Genomic DNA, 19150 nt, shown 5'->3' on the forward strand with positions numbered 1-19150 from the left:
ATTATGTATGCATCTTCAAATGGATAATTCAACTGCGTCACGGCAGCCAGAGTTCATTAAAAATTTAACAGTTTGGGTGCACAACCTGTATTGTAAGGAGTCTGAAGGTTTTCTTGGTTGTTTAAAATGTTAATTGTTTGACCCTTTTAATAAAGCCATTTTTTTTCTACATTGGTGTACACAGCTCTAACTTACTTTCTTCTGTTCTTGACAGTCCTTCTAGGGGTCATATATTAGTAAACACTGTTTTATTCCAGGTCGGAACTAAGCACCTGGGCAGTATCCAGGCCGTGACTAGTCGCAGCTCTCTGCCTGTCAGCCCGCTCTGCAGGGACTGAGGCCGGAACTCAGGCATCTGGGCAGTGTCCAGGAGGCAGTGACTAGTCTTGGCTCTCTGCTTGTCAGCACACTTTGCCCAGATGCCTAGTTCTGGCCTCACCCCCTGCAAAGTGTGCTGACAAGCAGAGAGCCAAGACTAGTCACTGCCTCCTGGACACTGCCTAGATGCCGGTGTTCCGGCCTCAGTCCCTGCAGAGCGGGCTGACAGGCAGAGAGCTGGGACTAGTCACGGCCTGGATACTGCCCAGATGCCTAGTTCTGGCCTCACCCCCTGCAGTGTCCAGGCCGTGACTAGTCACGGCTCTTTGCCTGTTAGCGTGATCTGCAGGGGGTGAGGCCATAAATTTACATTTGGGCGCTGTCGTGGCCGTGACTAGTCACGGCTCTCTGCCTGTTAGCATGCTCTGCAGGGGGTGATGCCATAAATAGGCATTTGGGCGGTGTCATGGCAGTGACTAGTCATGGCTCTCTGCCTGTCAGCACGCTCTGCAGGGGGTGATGCCATAAATAGGCATTTGGGCGGTGTCATGGCAGTGACTAGTCATGGCTCTCTGCCTGTCAGCACACTCTGCAGGGATGATTCAGAGGCTTCGAACAGGCTGAGCGAACTATTGCACCAGACACAAGTTAGTCAATGAAGTGGTAGAAGTTGCAGTAGCGGAGGACACCAGAGATGCAAGACACTGGGGGAATGTGGAGAAGTAAGCTTAAGATGTATATTATGTTTTCTAATAGGCAGCACTGTATCAAAAAAAAATGTCATCAAGACTTGTAAAATCATGGCTGCTTTTGTTATACCAAGGATTATTTTAATTGCAAATTAACCAAACATTCCATAATATAGTTCAGCATATATATATATATATATATATATATATATATATATATATATATATATATATATATATATATATATATATATATATATATATAAAAAATTTTCATATGTTGCTGCCTATGGTGAGACTTGGGGCCCATTGGCTGAGCAGTCTGTCAGTTCACAAACCGCCTCTGAAGTTACAGCAGAGGCTCCGGGAAGTGAGCAGAAGAACAGCGAGAGCATAGAGAGGTAATGCTTACAGTTTAAGGGCAAGGGCTGAAAACATATCGCTAACAATGTCCATGCAGCCCTCGCTAAACGATTATTGAGCTGTGTAATAGGCTCAGTAAATGAGTGCTGATCTAGCAGATCGGCGCTCATTTACTAAAGTGATCAGACCATGTAATATGGCCCTAACAATTGATTCCATACTTATTATCTATTCAGTCTACCAGTTCTGAGCTGCTGCTTTCTGCTGAAGACAGAAAAAAAAAAAACTGTGTGTGAGCTTTTCTCTCAGTCTCTGGTTGGACTTCTCCTTTAAGGGGTTAGAAAAGAACACTAAAAGGTTCCAATCTAAATATCATAGGAACTGGTTGTCGCTCATGAGAGTCAGATTGTGTAAAAAGACTTCAAGGTATACTTTTCCCCATGGACATGTCTCTAAGTGATTTTTTGAATCATAAAAGAGCCTAGAACCTTGACTAGACCCAGTGCAATGCATTCGCATTGGGTGAAGAATCCAAATCCAATAAAAATATAGCCAAACAATCTGTACCTAAATCCGCTTTACTGGAATGAATAGTCATAACTTAAGCCCTTTCTTAAATAATGGCAGAAAGAAAGAAAATGCTATTTTGATGTGGTTAAAAACCACAAGGTGTAATAAGCAGTTGTCACCCTAAGGTGGTGCTACTGTGCAGAATAACTATTCATGGCAACATATACTCAGTGCAAGTGAATAGGATTTTGAGCGGACAATGAATTGCTCAATAGTTTTATTTATGTTGGTCACACCAAGCAGGAAAGATGCTTAATAAGTGATTTACCTGACAAGGAGCGAGGCACATCCCCCTGCAGTGAAATATTGGTCTGTGGCACATCCATAGCCAAAGGATTGTCCACTTGAAATCCCAGTTTGTACTCAACCTGAAAAAGAAATCAAACTCATAAAAATCATACCTCAGTCTCTATGTGTAGACCTAAGTGTACATTAAAACCTGAACAGGGGTTGCCAAGCTAGGAAAACTATGTCAATGAAGGAAAGCATAAGGACATGATATCCCTCAAATATCTTCACTTTATAAGGCTTATGAAGTAAGTGTAACCCTGCCGCAATGCTGGAATAAACATTGGCAGCGCATATTATACGGATTCATAAAAGGTATGCCATTAAAGCATAAATGCCATAAAGCAATTCTGAACAGCGCTGTGAATGAGAAGTCACATCACAGAAGAAAGGTATCAGCTGTCAAAACAAGTCGTCCATAGACAGGGGAATCTGATCAGGGAAATGTGCAGCAACTCCAAACATCTGCTCTGACACAAAGCCAAGGAGGGAAGGTGCTGCCACTTCAGAGCTGTCTGGACCCGTCACCACCAGACATCGAGGCATTGTGTGCATGCTGGTGAGAAACATCAAGAGCAACCAAACAAAAGCGACATAACTGAGGAGTCAGATCATTTCCACCTAGGCGAACAGCAGTATATATTTATTATCTGCAATTTAGAACGGAAAAAAAGTGATTTCTCCTAACTAAGAAGTGTTGGGTAACAATTATAGTATTCTAAAGAGCAGATGTGACTGGGTGTAATGGAGACCTGGTAGCACATCTAAGGCCAGGTTCACATTGTTATTTTCCATCAATTTCAGTTTGTTTCAGTAGGTTTAACTCTAAAGGGAACCAATCAGCCCAATTGGGCTGATATGGTTCCCTGGAGCAATGTATAAAGCTCCTGCAGCAGCTGCGGCATATACCAGGGGAAAAATGACTTTTATTCCCCCGGTACGTGACAGACACGGGCGGAGAAGCAGTCATCTGGGCAGCCCCCGCCAGTGTCTAGTCACAGCGCTCTGCCTGTCAGGGCGCTCCGCAGTAATGATTGACAGGCAGAGAGGTTCGTTACTGGCCTCTTTGCATGTTAACCATCCCGCCGAGCGTGCTCACAGGCAGAGAGCTGTGACTAGACAAGGGCAGGGGGCCCCCAGAAGACTACTTCCCCGCCGCTGCCTGTCACGAACCGGGGGAATAAAAGTCATTTTTCCCCTGGTACGTGCCGCGACTGCTGCAGGAGCTTTATACATTGCTCCAGGGAACCCAACTGGGCTGATTGGTTCCCTTTAAAGTTAAACCTACTGAAACAAACTGAAATTGATGGAAAATAACAATGGAGTCATGAGTTCAAATCCCACCAAGGACAACATCTGCAAAGAGTTTGTATGTTCTCTCCGTGTTTGCGTGGGTTTCCTCCCACACCCAAAGATATACAGATAGGTGCGCTATACAAATAAAAACAATATTATTATTATTAATATTATGTGAACCTGGCCTTAGATGTGCTACCAGGTCTCCATTACACCCAGTCATTTTTCCCTGGTATAAAGCTCCTGCTGCAGCCGTGGCCGGTACATGCCACGGCTGCTGCAGGAGCTTTATACATTGGTTCCCTTTAACCACAGAAAAACATGGTTAACCACATTTTTGGGTACGTCAAAAAAAGACAGATCCATTTTTCTTTTATAATGTAAGTCAATAGGAACCGGATTTTTCAGTATGGTATACAGCAGGCTCCATTATTACCATACATTTTTGCATGGAGCTGTCAAATAGATGACTGCAGCTTTCCCAAATTCCCCCAGAAACATGAAGACTTGAATGGGCCAAAAGACAAGCAGATGTCAGATGCCTCTGGCTGGGCTCATCTACTCCTCCTCCTCCTCCTCCTCCTGTGTTGGAGGTGAAGATGCCTTTTCAGTGATTCTTATCAGGGAAAATAAAGTACTAAATGAGGGATACCATTATAGGATCCAGCAGATCCCATTATTTCTGTCCCTATGAAAGCACAAAAAAAACAAAAATATGCCATGTGAACTTTGCCTTGTCTGTATGATCTGCTTTAGGGCAACAGGAGGACTGATCTGCTAGAATTAGACTTTGTTTACGTGTATGTCATGTAGCATTTTTACATCCAGCAGAGGTCCTTAGGTCCAGTGCCATACTGCATTTCAGCGTATTGGGTAATGGATGGGGTGCCAGGCGCAAAAGATCCAAGCTGTGACATCCCAATCTATTGCCATCATGGATGGTGCCAAAACATGTAAAACCAGTGTTACCATTAGTGCACTGCAATACGTACCTTGGATTTAGAATGCCAGCTGAAGTGGAGGCTGCTGGTCTCGGTGGGAACGAGCAGGTTAAAGGAAAGGGCATAGTGATTTACGATATCGTTCCTGACGTAATAAAGTTCGGCATCCAATCCTAAACAAGGAGAGAAAGGGTACACATTTAGTATCAGATCAAAACTATAATATACTCAACATCTGCCCTATAACATAAGAAGAACCCAAAAGATGTATACATCACCACCCTCTCATCACTGTTTAACACGCTAACACTTATTCACTGCTGCATATAGGAAATGCCAGCTTCAGTTTTCTTTTTGACACAAAAAACAATTTGCCCATAGTATCCTAAGGCAATAAAGTTACTGATCCCTACAGGTTACACCATGTGAGTTAGGGCAAGTTCACACAGGTCACATTTACTACTGATCATTCGGACAAAAATCCACAAGACAAGTCCACGCAGAATCATGCTTTTTGCTGCATAAAACTGTGGGTGTGATCCCATTTATATATAAAAATCTCCACCTCCTTATTAACATATCTATAGGATTCATGCTGGAATATAGTAAAACTCCCATCTGTGGGATGTGCAGTTTACCAGGCACAGACACAGCTATTCTGCCCCTCATGAGTTAACCCTCACAGGATTCAACATGCAGTAAATAATCTAGAAATCAGGATACACAGCTGTATGGCCCGGCATGTGTAAGATCTGTTTTACATACAATAGATCACATCTGGTATACACAAGTAACGTAACAAGAATCACGAGTTAGCACCATGTATGAACCTATATGAGGACAGAGCACAGATACACTAGAGGGATAAATCCACTCACATGGGCGACAGATGAGGTCAGGAATATACAATATAACAGGACGCTTTATTACATGATGTATACACACTGTGACACATTAACTACATAGAAAACCACAGAGGGTAACAGTTTATTGATGCGCTATTCATTAGGAGCGGCTTTATACAAGCCGGCAATACACAAGACTGGTGACTAGGGGGTTAATATATAAGTCTGGTTTCAGTATCACTAGCCGCCCTGTATAAGAGCCTCCAGGAGATTAGCACTGATCACTTTACATAGAAATGACGACTTTTCCCCCCTTTCACCCAGACATAGTGAAGACTATGAGATCATCCTGCTAGTCCCAATCCTTCCCACACTTTGCTCAGAGTCTATGACATATTATATGGAAGCCCCACTGACACCGAGGGGTCTGCTCAGCCGGGGAGCAATAGAAATCCATAGACTAATTGGAGCAATTATTAGAGCATTTAATCCTCCAGAGCGGCACCTACACAGCTCAGGGTGGCATTATGCAGGTATGACCTTAGGTCTTGTGAGACAGACGGGACCTTTGTAAGTCATTAATCCATACAAAGCAATAAAGGACTTTATCCACACAATGAAGGACCTCTCAGAGGGGCTTCCCACAATCCTTCAGGGCTATCAAATTTCTAACACAACTTAATATATCTATTATCTGATCCCAAGAAAAAGTTCTTTTACACGGCCTGATATAGCATGAGATGTGCGTCCGATAACCGCCGGCCACAGGAGTTTACGGGTTCATCAGCTGGTCTCTTGCTCCTTCACACAGGCCGATTATTGGGGAAATAAGCGTTTCTATAAACGTTCATGAACAAATCAATCCTTGTAAAAAAGCCTAGGAGGGTAAAGTGGATTAAAATTCGTTCACCATATTACACAGAACGATGGTCGTTAGTTACGTTACTATGATTGTTTGTTCCTTCTGATCCCAGCAAAACAATGAACAATGTGCAATTACACTGAACGATTAGAGGAAAAAAATGTGGAATTACAGCGAATGATTAACGATCGTTTTAGCATCAGGTCTAATTAAACGATCTACGACATATAAAAAATTTTCTATCGTTGCCTGCAATTACACAAGACGATTATTGTTTAAGTTCGAACGACATAACGATTTTTCGCACGATAATCGTCCCATGTAATACGCCCTAGCTGGCAATACAATTTCAAGCCTTACAAGTATCTGTCTATGTAGGGAAAAAATCACAAGGGTGGAGACTTCACTGAAAGGATTCAATCATCTTTTAGGGCCCATTCACATGTATCGGATCTGCAGCAGAGTTGATGCTGTGCCACCATATACAAAGACTGGTACCTGCAGCAGGTCCTGTAAGTGTGAATGGGCCCATATGCAGATCACAATTGCACTACTAAAGGCCCTATTCTGTTATGGACGATAATCGTCCTATGGAATAGAGGGCAACAATCAGCTGACATCGTTCATGTGGGATGATTGTTGTGTCGCTTGTTTTTCAAAAGCCCCTATTTCACAGGCCGACTAAGAGAAGCAAACAAGTACTATTAGTACTCGTTTGCTCCTCGTTCCCTGCTGCTATTCCGCGCGGCAGCAGCGAGCGGGTAAGTCCAGGGGAGCTGCGGGGGGGCTGCCCGGGTGATCGCTAGATCATCCGGGCAACCCATAGCATACAGCAGTGGTCTGCTGCTGCCGCCGCTCCTATTCCATGGAGCGACAGCAGCAGATCATTGCTGTACGAGTCGTTTGTCTTTCAACATTTTTTAAAGAAAACGACGCAACAATCAGCTGACATGAACAATGTCGGCTGATTGTTACCTTCAATTCTACGGGACGATTATCGGCCGTAATGGCAGATAATCTTTCCATGGAATAGGGCCTAAACATGTCGAAAAACCAGCGATCTGCTGCCGTTGCTCCGTGGAATAGGAGCAGCGGCAGCAGATCGCCACTATCCTCTATGGGCTGCCCGGACGATTTAGCGACCCCCCCCCCCCCTCCCGACTCCCTGATGACGCACGTAATAGCGGCGGCAGTGAGCGGGGAACGAGGAGCAAAGGAGCGCAGATAGCGTGGAATGGAGCCTTAAGGACTGTAGCAGCAGAGCAAAGGTTACATATTCCAGTACACAAGCAAAGCCCCCCCCCCCCCCAAGAACCTATTCTGGAAGACATAATGCTCTTTAGCTACTCTGGAACAGACCCCAATGAGAACATGGAAAGAGATAACACGCCGAGTGCTTTTCATTACAGACCCGACTAAACAAATTAGATGTAAACAAGGGAGCAACGTGTTGAATAGATTAAGCTGAAACCTGTTTCCTGAATGAGTGGGAATGAGATAGATTTCATTGCAGGAAGCCAGGCTCTTCACATCTGCCGCACCACCAGGACGGCCACATTCCTGATCAGCGCTCGCTTTACTGTCGCTTCCTGCGGCACTTCCATATCGGCGTCTCGTATAAGCTCTCACATGGGCAGCAGCCTTCTTCCATGCAGGCGGCTGCTGAACTGCTCTTGTAGATTTATAGTGTTGGGACAATGGGGATTACATGGCTTGGTCTGGGAAAGAACTGTTTGGATAAGTGAAGGTCAGCAAGGAGCGAAGGGTTAACAGTCTGACCCCTGTAGTCCTCCGCTTCCTTCTCTGTATAGGATTTTATTAAAACACCCGAAGTAAAGTATTTGCATTGACACACTCTTCTTACCACACCTGGGCCGAAAAAACTAGATCCAGTGTGAGGTTACATCCAGCAGTAAATGCAAAACAGGAGTCCGTGGAGCCTCGGTTGCGAGTCTCAAAACACGGGATAGCCAGATATCTCTAGCCTGTTGCCACGGGGTGCCTCCATGATCGGGAGAGCACCACACCACCCTGGTAAATAACCCCCTCAGTCCCACTCGGTTGTGAGTATTGGAACATAAATAGGGAAACACCAGGGTGGCCCCTTTTGTCAATGTCTAACTCAAGGTGCGAGTATTGCGATCATGACAGACAGCCGGAGTAGGATTCTGGCTAGTTGGGGCAATAGCAAATCGACCAACAAAAACACAGTTATCACTGAACTCAAGGAGAACAGTGAAAATTTTTTTCCAATGAAGTACTCAACCAAGAATCTCCACTGATGCCCCAAAAAATGTAAAATGCAAAACAGGAGTCTGTGGAGCCTCGGTTGCGAGTCTCAAAACACGGGATAGCCAGATATCTCTAGCCTGTTGCCACGGGGTGCCTCCATGATAAGGAGAGCACCACACCACCCTGATAAATAACCCCCTCAGTCCCACTCGGTTGCGAGTATTGGAACATAAATAGGGAAACACCAGGGTGGCCCCTTTTCCAGCAGTATATACGGCCAGGAGCAGGGCAAAATACGGGGAGTTTATAACTGCCTTCATTTTATTATGGTAGTAGTCACCGGTCATTACGGTAGTAGTCATCTGTCATTACGGTAGTAGTCACCTGTTCATTATGAAAGTGGTCATTCATTATGGTAGCATCCTGCAAAACACCATATAGACAGAGACAGACAGACACACATGGTTTATCTGCACTCTACAGTCAGCCCTGTCACCGTTACTGTCTTCTGCACTCCCACAATGCATTGCTCTATGGGTTCAGTAATCCAGCACAATTCTGAATTTAGACAGATAATATATGAGTTTGTCCCGGAACATATAATAGAGACACAATACATGTCAGAGCTGTAAAATGATGCTGGCTGTTTTTATTACTATCATACACATTAGATTTGGGGCTAATTGTTTGGTATTTGGCCAATGTAACAAACATAACATAGGGCCCCAAATCCAGGAAAGTAATCGTAGGCTTAGTAAAGCTCTGGCACACAGACTGATCGGCCATAACAGGGAGCGGATAGTAAAACCTCTAATGCATGGCTTACAAATCCTGCTATGATGCAGTGTATAAAACAATACAGCTACAGGCGGCTCCGCACCGCCATCATCCCGCTGCCTTATTTAGACACAGGAGACGCTGCGGGAGTAATGTTACTGTTATGTGGGCAGTCATCTCCCACACTGAGCACCATAATACGAGGGACTCTCCAGACAAGTTATATCAGGAATACCAGGCAAGCGATTACCCCATGGAGAATAGGGGAAAGCAACTCAGCAGAGCCAGACGGACATCCGCTTAATGAGGGGAGAAATCCGCTCCCATACACCAAGCAAAGCAAGGCTGTATCACCCCACCGGCAGGGCTTAGAATACACAAGAGTAAATCTTGTTGTCTCTTGTTGGAAATGAAGACAAAAGGCAGCAAACACAACCAGCATGTGAGAGCCTGCCTGTCAGTATCCCAGCCTTGTCCTACCAATGCTTCACATGACAGCATAATGGTAACAATGCTGCTGAATACAGCCCGATTCCACAGCGGCACAGACAACCGCACATTGTAATAGTCCGTTCACACTACGGAAGTTTCATGGAATTTCAAGAGGAGTTCACGCCATGGACTCTGCTTAAAGAGTCACTGTAGTATTTTTTTTTGCAGAAATCAATAGTCCAGGCGATTTTAAGAAACTTTGTAATTGGGTTTATTAGCCAAATATGCCATTATCTGCATGTAAAAAGCCTTTTCCCAGGTCTCCCCCCCCCCCCTCCTCTTTTCCATCCACTGCAAAAAATCAGGAAATTGTGACTTGTTGCATCAGACGTACCCAGTCTGTTCTAGGGAGAGGGGAGAGGGGAGGGGAGGGGGGGAGGAGGGAGTTAGTCGACAGCAGAAAACTAGAGATGAGCGGACCTGGAGCATGCTCGAGTCGATCCGAACCCGAACTTTCGGCATTTGATTAGAAGTGTCTGCTGAAGTTGGATAAAGCCCATAGGCTATGTGGAAAACATGGATATAGTCATTGGCTGTATCCATGTTTTCCAGACAACCTTAGAGCTTTATCCAAGTTCAGAAGCCCCAGCTAATCAAATACTGAACGATCGGGTTCGGACGGACTCTAACCCGAACCAGGTTCGCTCATCTCTACAGATAACAGAGGATTACAGGCACACAGCTGGGTGAACGCTGTAATCAGAGCTCAGAGAGGTTAGTGCTGACTGTCAGAGGAGATAAAGGGCGATGTATTTGTAGACTAACTCTTTGTTGTCCTGTTTTGGTCTTTTATTTAGCTCTCTCCATAGGAGAACCATGAAGACAGGGGAAGAGCTTCAAACTGCTTTTTCATGATAAAAATGCATTTTTGGGCTAATAAACCCAATTACAAAGTTTCTTAAAATCACCTGGACTATCGATTTCTGCAAAAAAAAAATTCATGACAGTGACACTAAGTTTCCGCCTGTCCTATTTAATAGGACGTCCAACATGCATCCTCCCAAAGAACTGACTGCACTTGAATTTCCATGAAAATTCCGTAGTGTGAATGGACCCTAATGGTGTTATTATTTCCATAAATGATACTGATGGGATACAAGGTTATGGATGAGCAGCTCCTCTGATCTCCATCACTGGGGTACAGACCTCTGCTGTCTGCTACAGGTATGGAGCTGCCTGGACACTGGAGCGGAGCCCTGGTTTACAGGGTGATCTAATGGTACAGTGCTGCCCCATTTGCAGACAGACTTCTGTTTGTGCCATGCGGGTACAAAATGTTGTGATGATCAATTAAAGAAGCACTCCAGTGAATTAAAAAAAAAAAAAAGATTTTCATAGCACCTGGTGCCAGAAAATTTATACACAATTATTAATTACTTCTATTTAGTGGCCAACCCCTTTAAGGTAACTACTAGTTCCCTCATTTCCCATACAAAACGTCCAAACACGACAAAGGTTAGGAGGTCATAGAAGATATTGGAAAGCTTAATTTGTGCTTTATGTCTAGACGCCACCAGGGATACAACAGGCCTGAGGTGGAGAAAGCATCAGGCATTTGGTTTAGCTGAGGTCCTGATGGGCACATCTCTCCCACCTCGCCTGTCAGTGTCCAATACTACACAGGTTGTGAGAGGGTGCACATGTGGAGGATATTAATGTCTTCCTCTAGCCCAGTCTCATTTCCTCCTGCACAAGTGGTTTCCAGTGGAGGGATTTCTCTATGAGGTTTCGGCTGCAGACTTTTACTCAGCCGCCGCCATTTCTAGATTGCTATGGAAATGTGAGGTCGTTGTCTGCTTACTAATACATAAACCACATAGGATCTACAGGGTGATCAGGACTTACCCTCTCACACGGAATAAGTTGATGGATGCTGACTAGTGTGGGCGACCTTCTCATCCTTGCTCTATAACGCTCCTGCACAGACTGGTCCTTCCCGCACGTTGCTATCCACTTTGGTCATGGGTGGTGTCATATATAAGGAAATGTAATAACTCTTTCCTAGATCGTTTTAATAGATGTAAATTAAAGGCCATATTAAAATATAAAAAAAAAAAAAAAAAAAAAATATGTAAAAATGTGTTAACTTTATAGGTAGTCTATAAAACGCATGTGCCGATAGCGGGCTACAGATGCGTAATATGGTCATGTACACAAGTCCCTGGCCATCTATGGCACACAACTGTTCTATATTACAGAGGTAAAGGGCTCAGCAGTATGGAATCTCTGGGTTCTGGCCTTTCCTTGTGTCAGGCTCCTGAGTCACGGCCTATTAAATGCATTATCCCAATGTGACTCACAGTCTGAGGCATTACGAGTCAGGAGTCATCCAGCCAGTTGACCTTGCATGTGTCACCCAAAATGACAACACTAGACTATTCTCGCTGTCTGACCTTCAGGTCAAGTCACAAAACTGCAACTTGTGTGGTCAGGTTCAGTGTGGGGAAAACATATTGAAGAAGAAAAAAAAAAAAAAAAAAAAGGGTCCATTGCCCCTTCTGTACTTTATTTTACATGCACAGATGAAGTCCATGACCATACTATATAGCAGACACTCGCAAGGTGTTATATTGTAAGACATTGCACTTTTGTCCAATCTTCTATATCAGTCATGTGAAACTCTGTCCCACAGCGCCATTATTTTTGGTCCGCCTAGAAAAGCTATTTATTTCCTAGGACATCGCAACAGATTATATTATGGGCGGTCTTTCGGTCCGCTCTTCTTCCCATACTATAATCGGCTGTGATGAGCTAAAGGGAACCTGTCACCCCTGGATGGCCCCCGGAACCAACCCCACCTCTGGATACAGCCCCCATGCTTACCGGATCCTACCGGTCCCGCTGCAGAGATACGGTTTCCCGCTCATCTGAGCACGGGTGGCGGTATCTCCATGGCGAGACTGGCATCAGGAGTGGGACCTGCAGGATGAAGTAAGTATGGAGGCAGTCTCCAGACGTGGGGTGGGATCCGGGAACCGTCCAGGGGTGACGAGTTCCCTTAACTTCTAGGCCACAGGCAGATAGGGCTCCTCCCCTCCAGGGACGTGAGCCAAGCTCCATGCAGAAGATAAAGCGCGGGCAATGGACACATGGCCCTTCTCCACAGGCAGCAAGAGGACCAACTGTGCCCCTGTCCCCAGCAGTGGTATTAGTGGCATTCAGGGCCCAGGCTGGCTACTGCATGGGCACTATTGTGGGGGCTGGCTACTATATGGGACACTATTCCTATGTGAAGCACTATTTACCATATCATTTATTGTTTATAGTGCAAAGTGCCTGGTGATGCACGCCGCTCTGACAGTGCCAGGAACGCTGAACGCTGCGCTGAAAGTTCCAGATATGCTGCTTGTGCGCTTCAATGAATATCAAGGTTGGCCCGCGACTTTGTCCAAGTTTTTAATTTTGGCCCACCGTCTATTTGAATTTGACACCCCTGTTCTATATTCTGTGCATCTGTGGGAACATTTGACCCTCCAGCTGGTCCAAAAGTACAATTCACATCATGCTTGGGCAGCCAAAGGCTATCCAGGCATAATGGGAGTTGTAATTTTAAAACCGCTGGAGGGCTGATGGTTCCCCATCCATGATCTATAGAGACATAAATACTATCTTATAAGAGCCTCTCTAGCCCCCATCATGAATGTACATGCCCCTGAGCAGATCCCGCGCCATACTAACACCCCAGATAGCTACACACTTGTCTCCGGACAATGTCCAGGTCAGCTTGGTAATAGTAAATGTCACAGACAGATGGGAGATCTCAGCCGCCTCACAAATACTTTCCTTCAGTGCTACGCAAGTCTTCTGACCGGCTCCAGGAACAAACATCACATCAGCTTAAAAATTCTATGTATGTGCCAAGATACCTAATGCTGCAAGATGAATGAGGCAGGAAGAGAAGCCGCTTACAATGGGCCCCAGGCTGAGGACGAGTTATATTAGCTTTCTTGACCTGAAAGATTTTTTGTCAATTCTCTGCAAATACGAGGAGACCAGCAGACAAAGCAAAAAGCCATAAAGTCCCTACTGTCCCTTCATATGACTCCAATATACATGTGGAGGCACAGAGTTGTTTTACCAGATTTGGATAGCATGTCCTATTACATGGAACTATTATTTTCCCCTATGGATACTGCCTCTGGCCCATTGTGTCTCAGTCTGAAAAACACAGGTCACGCAGCTTTCCACCCTATTAAACACCACACACACATGGGAGTCCATGTCCTCTAAAGTGCAGGTGTCATCTTTTTACACCTTAAAGTCCACAATGGTGGGAGGAACCATTTTCAGTATAGCCAACCACAAGCCAGGTAGTTGTGCAGTTAAAGAGGTAGTTCACAAAAATATTCCTTTAAATCACCTGGTGCCATAAAGCAACAGAGATTTGTTATTTACTCCTATTAAAAAAAAAATCTCAGTTCTTCCAGAACTTATCAGCTGCTGTATGTCCTGCAGGAAATGGTATATTCTTTCCAGTCTGGACAGCAGGAGAGGTTTTCTATGGGGATTTGCTACTGCTCTGGAAAGTTCCTGAAACAGACAGAAGTGGCAGCAGAGAGCACTGTGTCAGTCTGGAAAGAACACACCACTTCCTGCAGGACATACAGCAGCTGATAAGTACTGGAAGACTGAAGATTGGGGGGGGGGGGAACTACCCCTTTAATCCCTACACTGCATTATGGAGGTATTAGGTACTATGGGTCATTGCCTCCACAATATTACATAAAACAGTGCAGGGCAGGATTTACACTCTCATTGTATCCTATATGGATCAAAGACTGGAAAAGAGCAAAAGTTTCCATATGGTCTTGCTATATATATTATCTCACAGACTACTATGGGTCAGAGCTTGTATAGCACTATACAATGCCATATGCATTGGCCATACCACATTTTCAAATATTGCCATTTCTAAATAAACAAAAAACATGATTTCCACTAATTGCCTAATAAAATTGCCATTTCGCCACCTTGTCACATCCATAAGAAATCAGCGCTATATGTATTACAAACCACACATCGCTGCCAATGTGTGAGGGAATCCATGCGGGCAATTTTTTCGAGAACCGCCAACCAAAACAGACATAATGTAAGTTAACACCAGGAATACCTGTACAATACACAGTCACTAACATATACTGACGTGTGAAGCGCATTTTATTACCGGAAACCACAAAATCCCCTCTCAGTCATTTCCAAACAAAGACATTTCTAGAGATCTGGAGAGTTTATGTTACAGGTTTCCAGATGGGATCGGCCGGGGCTACCGCTGCTATCGGAGGGGCAATCTTTTGTTTTTATTAAACTCACAGTCTGGATGTTTGCTATGTGATTTATTGAACTACGGGGGAGGAAGAAAAATCTACTCTTTTTTGGGGGGAAAAAAATCTCAGAAAATGTTATTCTTCTTTCCTCTGTACATAGACAAAGTTCTATGTACTATAGTCACCGATTAAGCTGTAATAATTCCTACTCCATAGAAGCTATGCATATTGCATCCCCTCCTGACAGAAGAAACCTCTGTGCCATCTACTGGAGGAAGCTATTCCATAACATATGTCTAGAGATGAGCGAGTACTAAAATGCTCGGGTGCTCGTTACTCGAGACGAATATTTCACGATACTTGGGTGCTTGTTTCAAGTAACAAATCCCATTTAAGTCAATAGGAAACTTGAGCATTTTTTTTAAGGGGACCAAAGCTCTGCACAGGGAAGGTTGCCTGAAAACCTGGAAACCTCAGAAAATGATATAAACTACATGGAAATGGGCAGGAAACAGCAGAGGCAGCATGCATGGAGGCCTCTGAGGCTGCCTAATTGCACCATTATGCCAAATTGACTACTGACAGCAGTTTTTGGGTAGTTCCATAGAGTATGTGTGTAACTGGTGAGTGAGCACAGTGAGATTAGGTATAGCTGAACTACAGATCCCAGCCAGCCAAGGTAATGTCAGCAACAGGACAAATTGACCATTATCAGCTGCACTACAAGTCCAAGCCAGCAGCCAAGAGTAGCACAAAATATATATTATATATAAGGACTGTTGGGTTCTTCGTGTCGGATTCCTGCCTAGCCACACTCTAATTCTCTCCCTTACACTTTCCCTGACATACAGAAGCTCTCTCCCCATGCTCATCCAGCCTGGGTCTGAAGCGAGCATCGCGGGACCTGATACTTATATGCCTAGGTCATCTGATCTGGCCAGCCAATCGCTGCTATCGACATGTAGGGTTCCCATGTGATGCTAACGAGCTCCCAAACACTCTCCTGCATGATGATTGGCTGAAAAAAAGCCACCAAACATGCAGGAAGAGGAAGGTGCCATTGTCTTGAGTATCGTGAGATGCTCGTCCGAGTAACAAGCACCATTGGGTACCCTAATACTCGGACGAGCATGCTGGCTCATCTCTACATATGTCCAGTCCAGAAGCAGGCGAGATGTCTAGCCGCTGGGACTCCCCCAGTAAGACTGATCTGTTAGGTACATACACATCTCCCCTGTGGATGATAGATGGGAGTCAAGGACAGGAACCACCCCCACCTAGAACTAGAGAGCACAGACTATAACCATAAGATTTTCAAGGGGTTTAACTCCATTGATCTGTGACATTTCAGACTCCAGCAGACTACTGTTTTATGCTTTAGTAAACTTCTATTACACAAATAACTAAAAAGTTAAAAAAAAAAAAAAAACTTTTTAATTTACTTGAGAGGAAATGAAGGCCCTAGTGATGCGCTCCTTATGATATATAGTGACACTAGTGATTACAGAGAATTCCTCAATGTGTGGGAAGAAGGACTGCACGGCTAGAGTAAGCCCACCTCCAGGAGACATAGTAAATCAGTGCGGCCCAGATAATCCCACAGAGATAAGGTGAGGTGCAGCTCTGGGGGAAGAGGGAAAAATACACACTTCCGTACCAGCACGTGGAAAGCCCACACTCACCTGAAATAGGGAGAGTGTTTTGGTTAAAATCAAGTTTTCCACATAATTGAAAAATCTACCTGCCGCTTTGTTTATCATGCAGTGGTAATACTATGCCCATATAGCCACATGTCTGCCCAGACAATACGCCAGCATGGAGGCCAGTGACTGGCTGTAGCATTCTAGTCATCTAATCAGAGCCAGCAAGGAGCACCGGAGTACTGGGTCTTAAAGGGATGGACAATAAAACTAGTAAGCATAGCTTTGTTTTTTATTACAATTCCTAGAGGTCATTAGCCTTTCAATAACACTGTCATTTAAATCTACTTTTAACATATCACATGGAGATGTGAGAAGAGTAGATTGATGAGAGTCTCCCCTCCAGAAGAAGCATGTGGAATTACCAGCCTCCGTCGGCCCTCCCCTCCTAATACAGAGGCTGTATCCATATTTTCCAGGACTAAGGCTTCACATGATAATTCTGGAGCACATTCACCGCACATCATGTCCACAATGGAGATCCACAGCAGAAGTGCTCTGTAATATGCTCAGATTTCTGTTGGGATCTTACGTGGCCAAATCTGACCTGTGTAAATCCACTATTTACATGGCCTGTATAAGGAAGAGATTGTTGCTCCAGACTGCACGATAAACATAAGCAGCCATACACAAAGGAATATAAACTTACCGTCCTGCAGAAGGGTCATTGGAAGTAACTGGATCCGTGCGGCAGAAAACACGGAGCAAGTGCAATATTTAATGATCATCTGGAGACAAAATGAGAGTGCCGAGGGCAGGAAAGTGAACACGCCAGGGTCTTCAAATCTAGACTGACTGTACAGGCCTCCCACATTCACCAGCAAGCTAAAGCGTGCCTGCTGTGCCCAGGCATCTCCGCTTCACTCCACAGGACTGGTAGGGGCACTGAGCCCGCTGCTAGGGACGCCCTTTACTATATTTCTTTATGGAAACCAATCTAACTTCTTACACAGTAAAGCTGGCACCAGTACTAGGTCATTCTCTCTATGATTATTAATTGTTACATAAAGCAAGCTATCGGGAGAACAGTAGAATAGCCGTATAAGCTAAAAAATAGCAGTATGTGAATGTTATTTCTTGTATGTTTGTCTGAGAGAGTTAGGATCCATTATTTTGGGCTGAGCGGCAGCTTGACAGATGCTGTGTCCGCACTGGAGACCAAGCAGGTGGATCTGTCATCAAAACATCCTGGTCTATGTACTATCCGTTCGAGTGGCAAAACTGACCGACAACCACTGAGCATCTGCTTATGTCCACATTTGCAGCCATCAATAAGGGTGGTGCTCTCTGATAAGTATGAACCAGCTTTAGCCAGTATGACAACAGAGAGGACCCTTCCCCATTTCACCATATTAAGGAAACTCAACTGCATAAAAGGAATCTGTCGCTAGGTCTACGCTGCCTTAAAGCGGCACTATCAGCAGGCTTGGGCCAATGAACCTGCTCATATCAGCCAGCCGCTCTTTACCTTAGGACCCCAGTGATGATCTTATTTCGGTAAGGTGCCGCTTTTTGATCACTCAGAATGCTCCAAACATGTGGATTAGCATAACTGAAATTATCAAAAAGCGACACCTTACTGAAACGGGCAGAAATAAGATTACTGGATTCCTAAGGTAAAGAGCGACTGGCTGATATCAGCAGGTATATTGGCCTTAACCTGCTGATAGTGCCACTTTAACTGAGGACAGCATAAACTCCAGCTTCTGATTGACAGGTGACTGCCTATACACAGCATGGATAGATAACTGCCAATCAGCAGCTAGTGGGCGGAGTTTTCTGCTTCTCATGAATGTCCAGGACTACTGGGCTCACGCACATAATGGACAGGACTACTTATCGCCCATGTTATCTCCCAATCAGCTGTATAAAACAATGTAAGTGATACATCATTCTGTTTAGCTTCTGTCACTAGTTTATGCTACCTGCATCTGCAAGCACGGACAATTTTAGGGACCAATGATGTGAATGCAGCCATTCACAAGATCAGTGCCGCGGCCCGCACTGTGAAAAAATAGGACATGTCCTAGTGTGAATGCAGCCTAAGGGTAGCATGGACTAGTGACAGAAGCTAAACAGAATTGTGCACATTGTGCTCTCCTGTCATCTCTGCAGCTAGGTGGCGGGGGGATCCATACTGGGCGGCAGGGCTCCGGCTAGGTGATCCGTGCCGCGATCCTCCTCCAGATTGTGGCACAGATCGTGTGAATGAGGCCTTAGGACAGCATAAACCTATTGACAGAGAATCTTTTAAGACCTTCTATACCCCAGCAAGATCTGGTAGATCTCTGCTTGTTTTAACCACTGTGCGGGTAGCGGATCTCTTGGTCTATACATAGCAATATTGACCCATTCTGCTAATCACCCTGTGTAGTTGCGCCCTGAGGCCCCTATAGATCACAAAGCCTGTTTCAGAGAGTGCACAGAGTATCAACACTAAAGTGCCCTTAAAGTTATTTCCTATGCAAATTGCTGGTTTACTGCTTGGAAAAGAACAGACAACAAGGGTCACA

The 19150-nt window shown here is 44.7% G+C and overlaps 1 protein-coding gene across 3 annotated transcripts in view; it reads right to left on the reverse strand.

Moving 5' to 3' along the window:
* RYK (receptor like tyrosine kinase) overlaps positions 1-19150 on the reverse strand; it is a 71831-nt gene that overhangs the window by 36759 nt on the left and 15922 nt on the right. For all 3 annotated transcript variants that reach the window (XM_069975655.1, XM_069975657.1, XM_069975656.1), the window contains exons 2-3: positions 4517-4638; positions 2209-2308 (exon numbers count right to left, since the gene is read on the reverse strand). In XM_069975655.1, coding sequence (XP_069831756.1) covers positions 2209-2308; positions 4517-4638 — 222 coding nt within the window. The remainder of the gene's footprint in view (positions 1-2208; positions 2309-4516; positions 4639-19150) is intronic.

The sequence above is a fragment of the Dendropsophus ebraccatus genome, chromosome 6 (genome assembly GCF_027789765.1).
Source record: "Dendropsophus ebraccatus isolate aDenEbr1 chromosome 6, aDenEbr1.pat, whole genome shotgun sequence".
Lineage (NCBI taxonomy): Eukaryota > Metazoa > Chordata > Amphibia > Anura > Hylidae > Dendropsophus > Dendropsophus ebraccatus.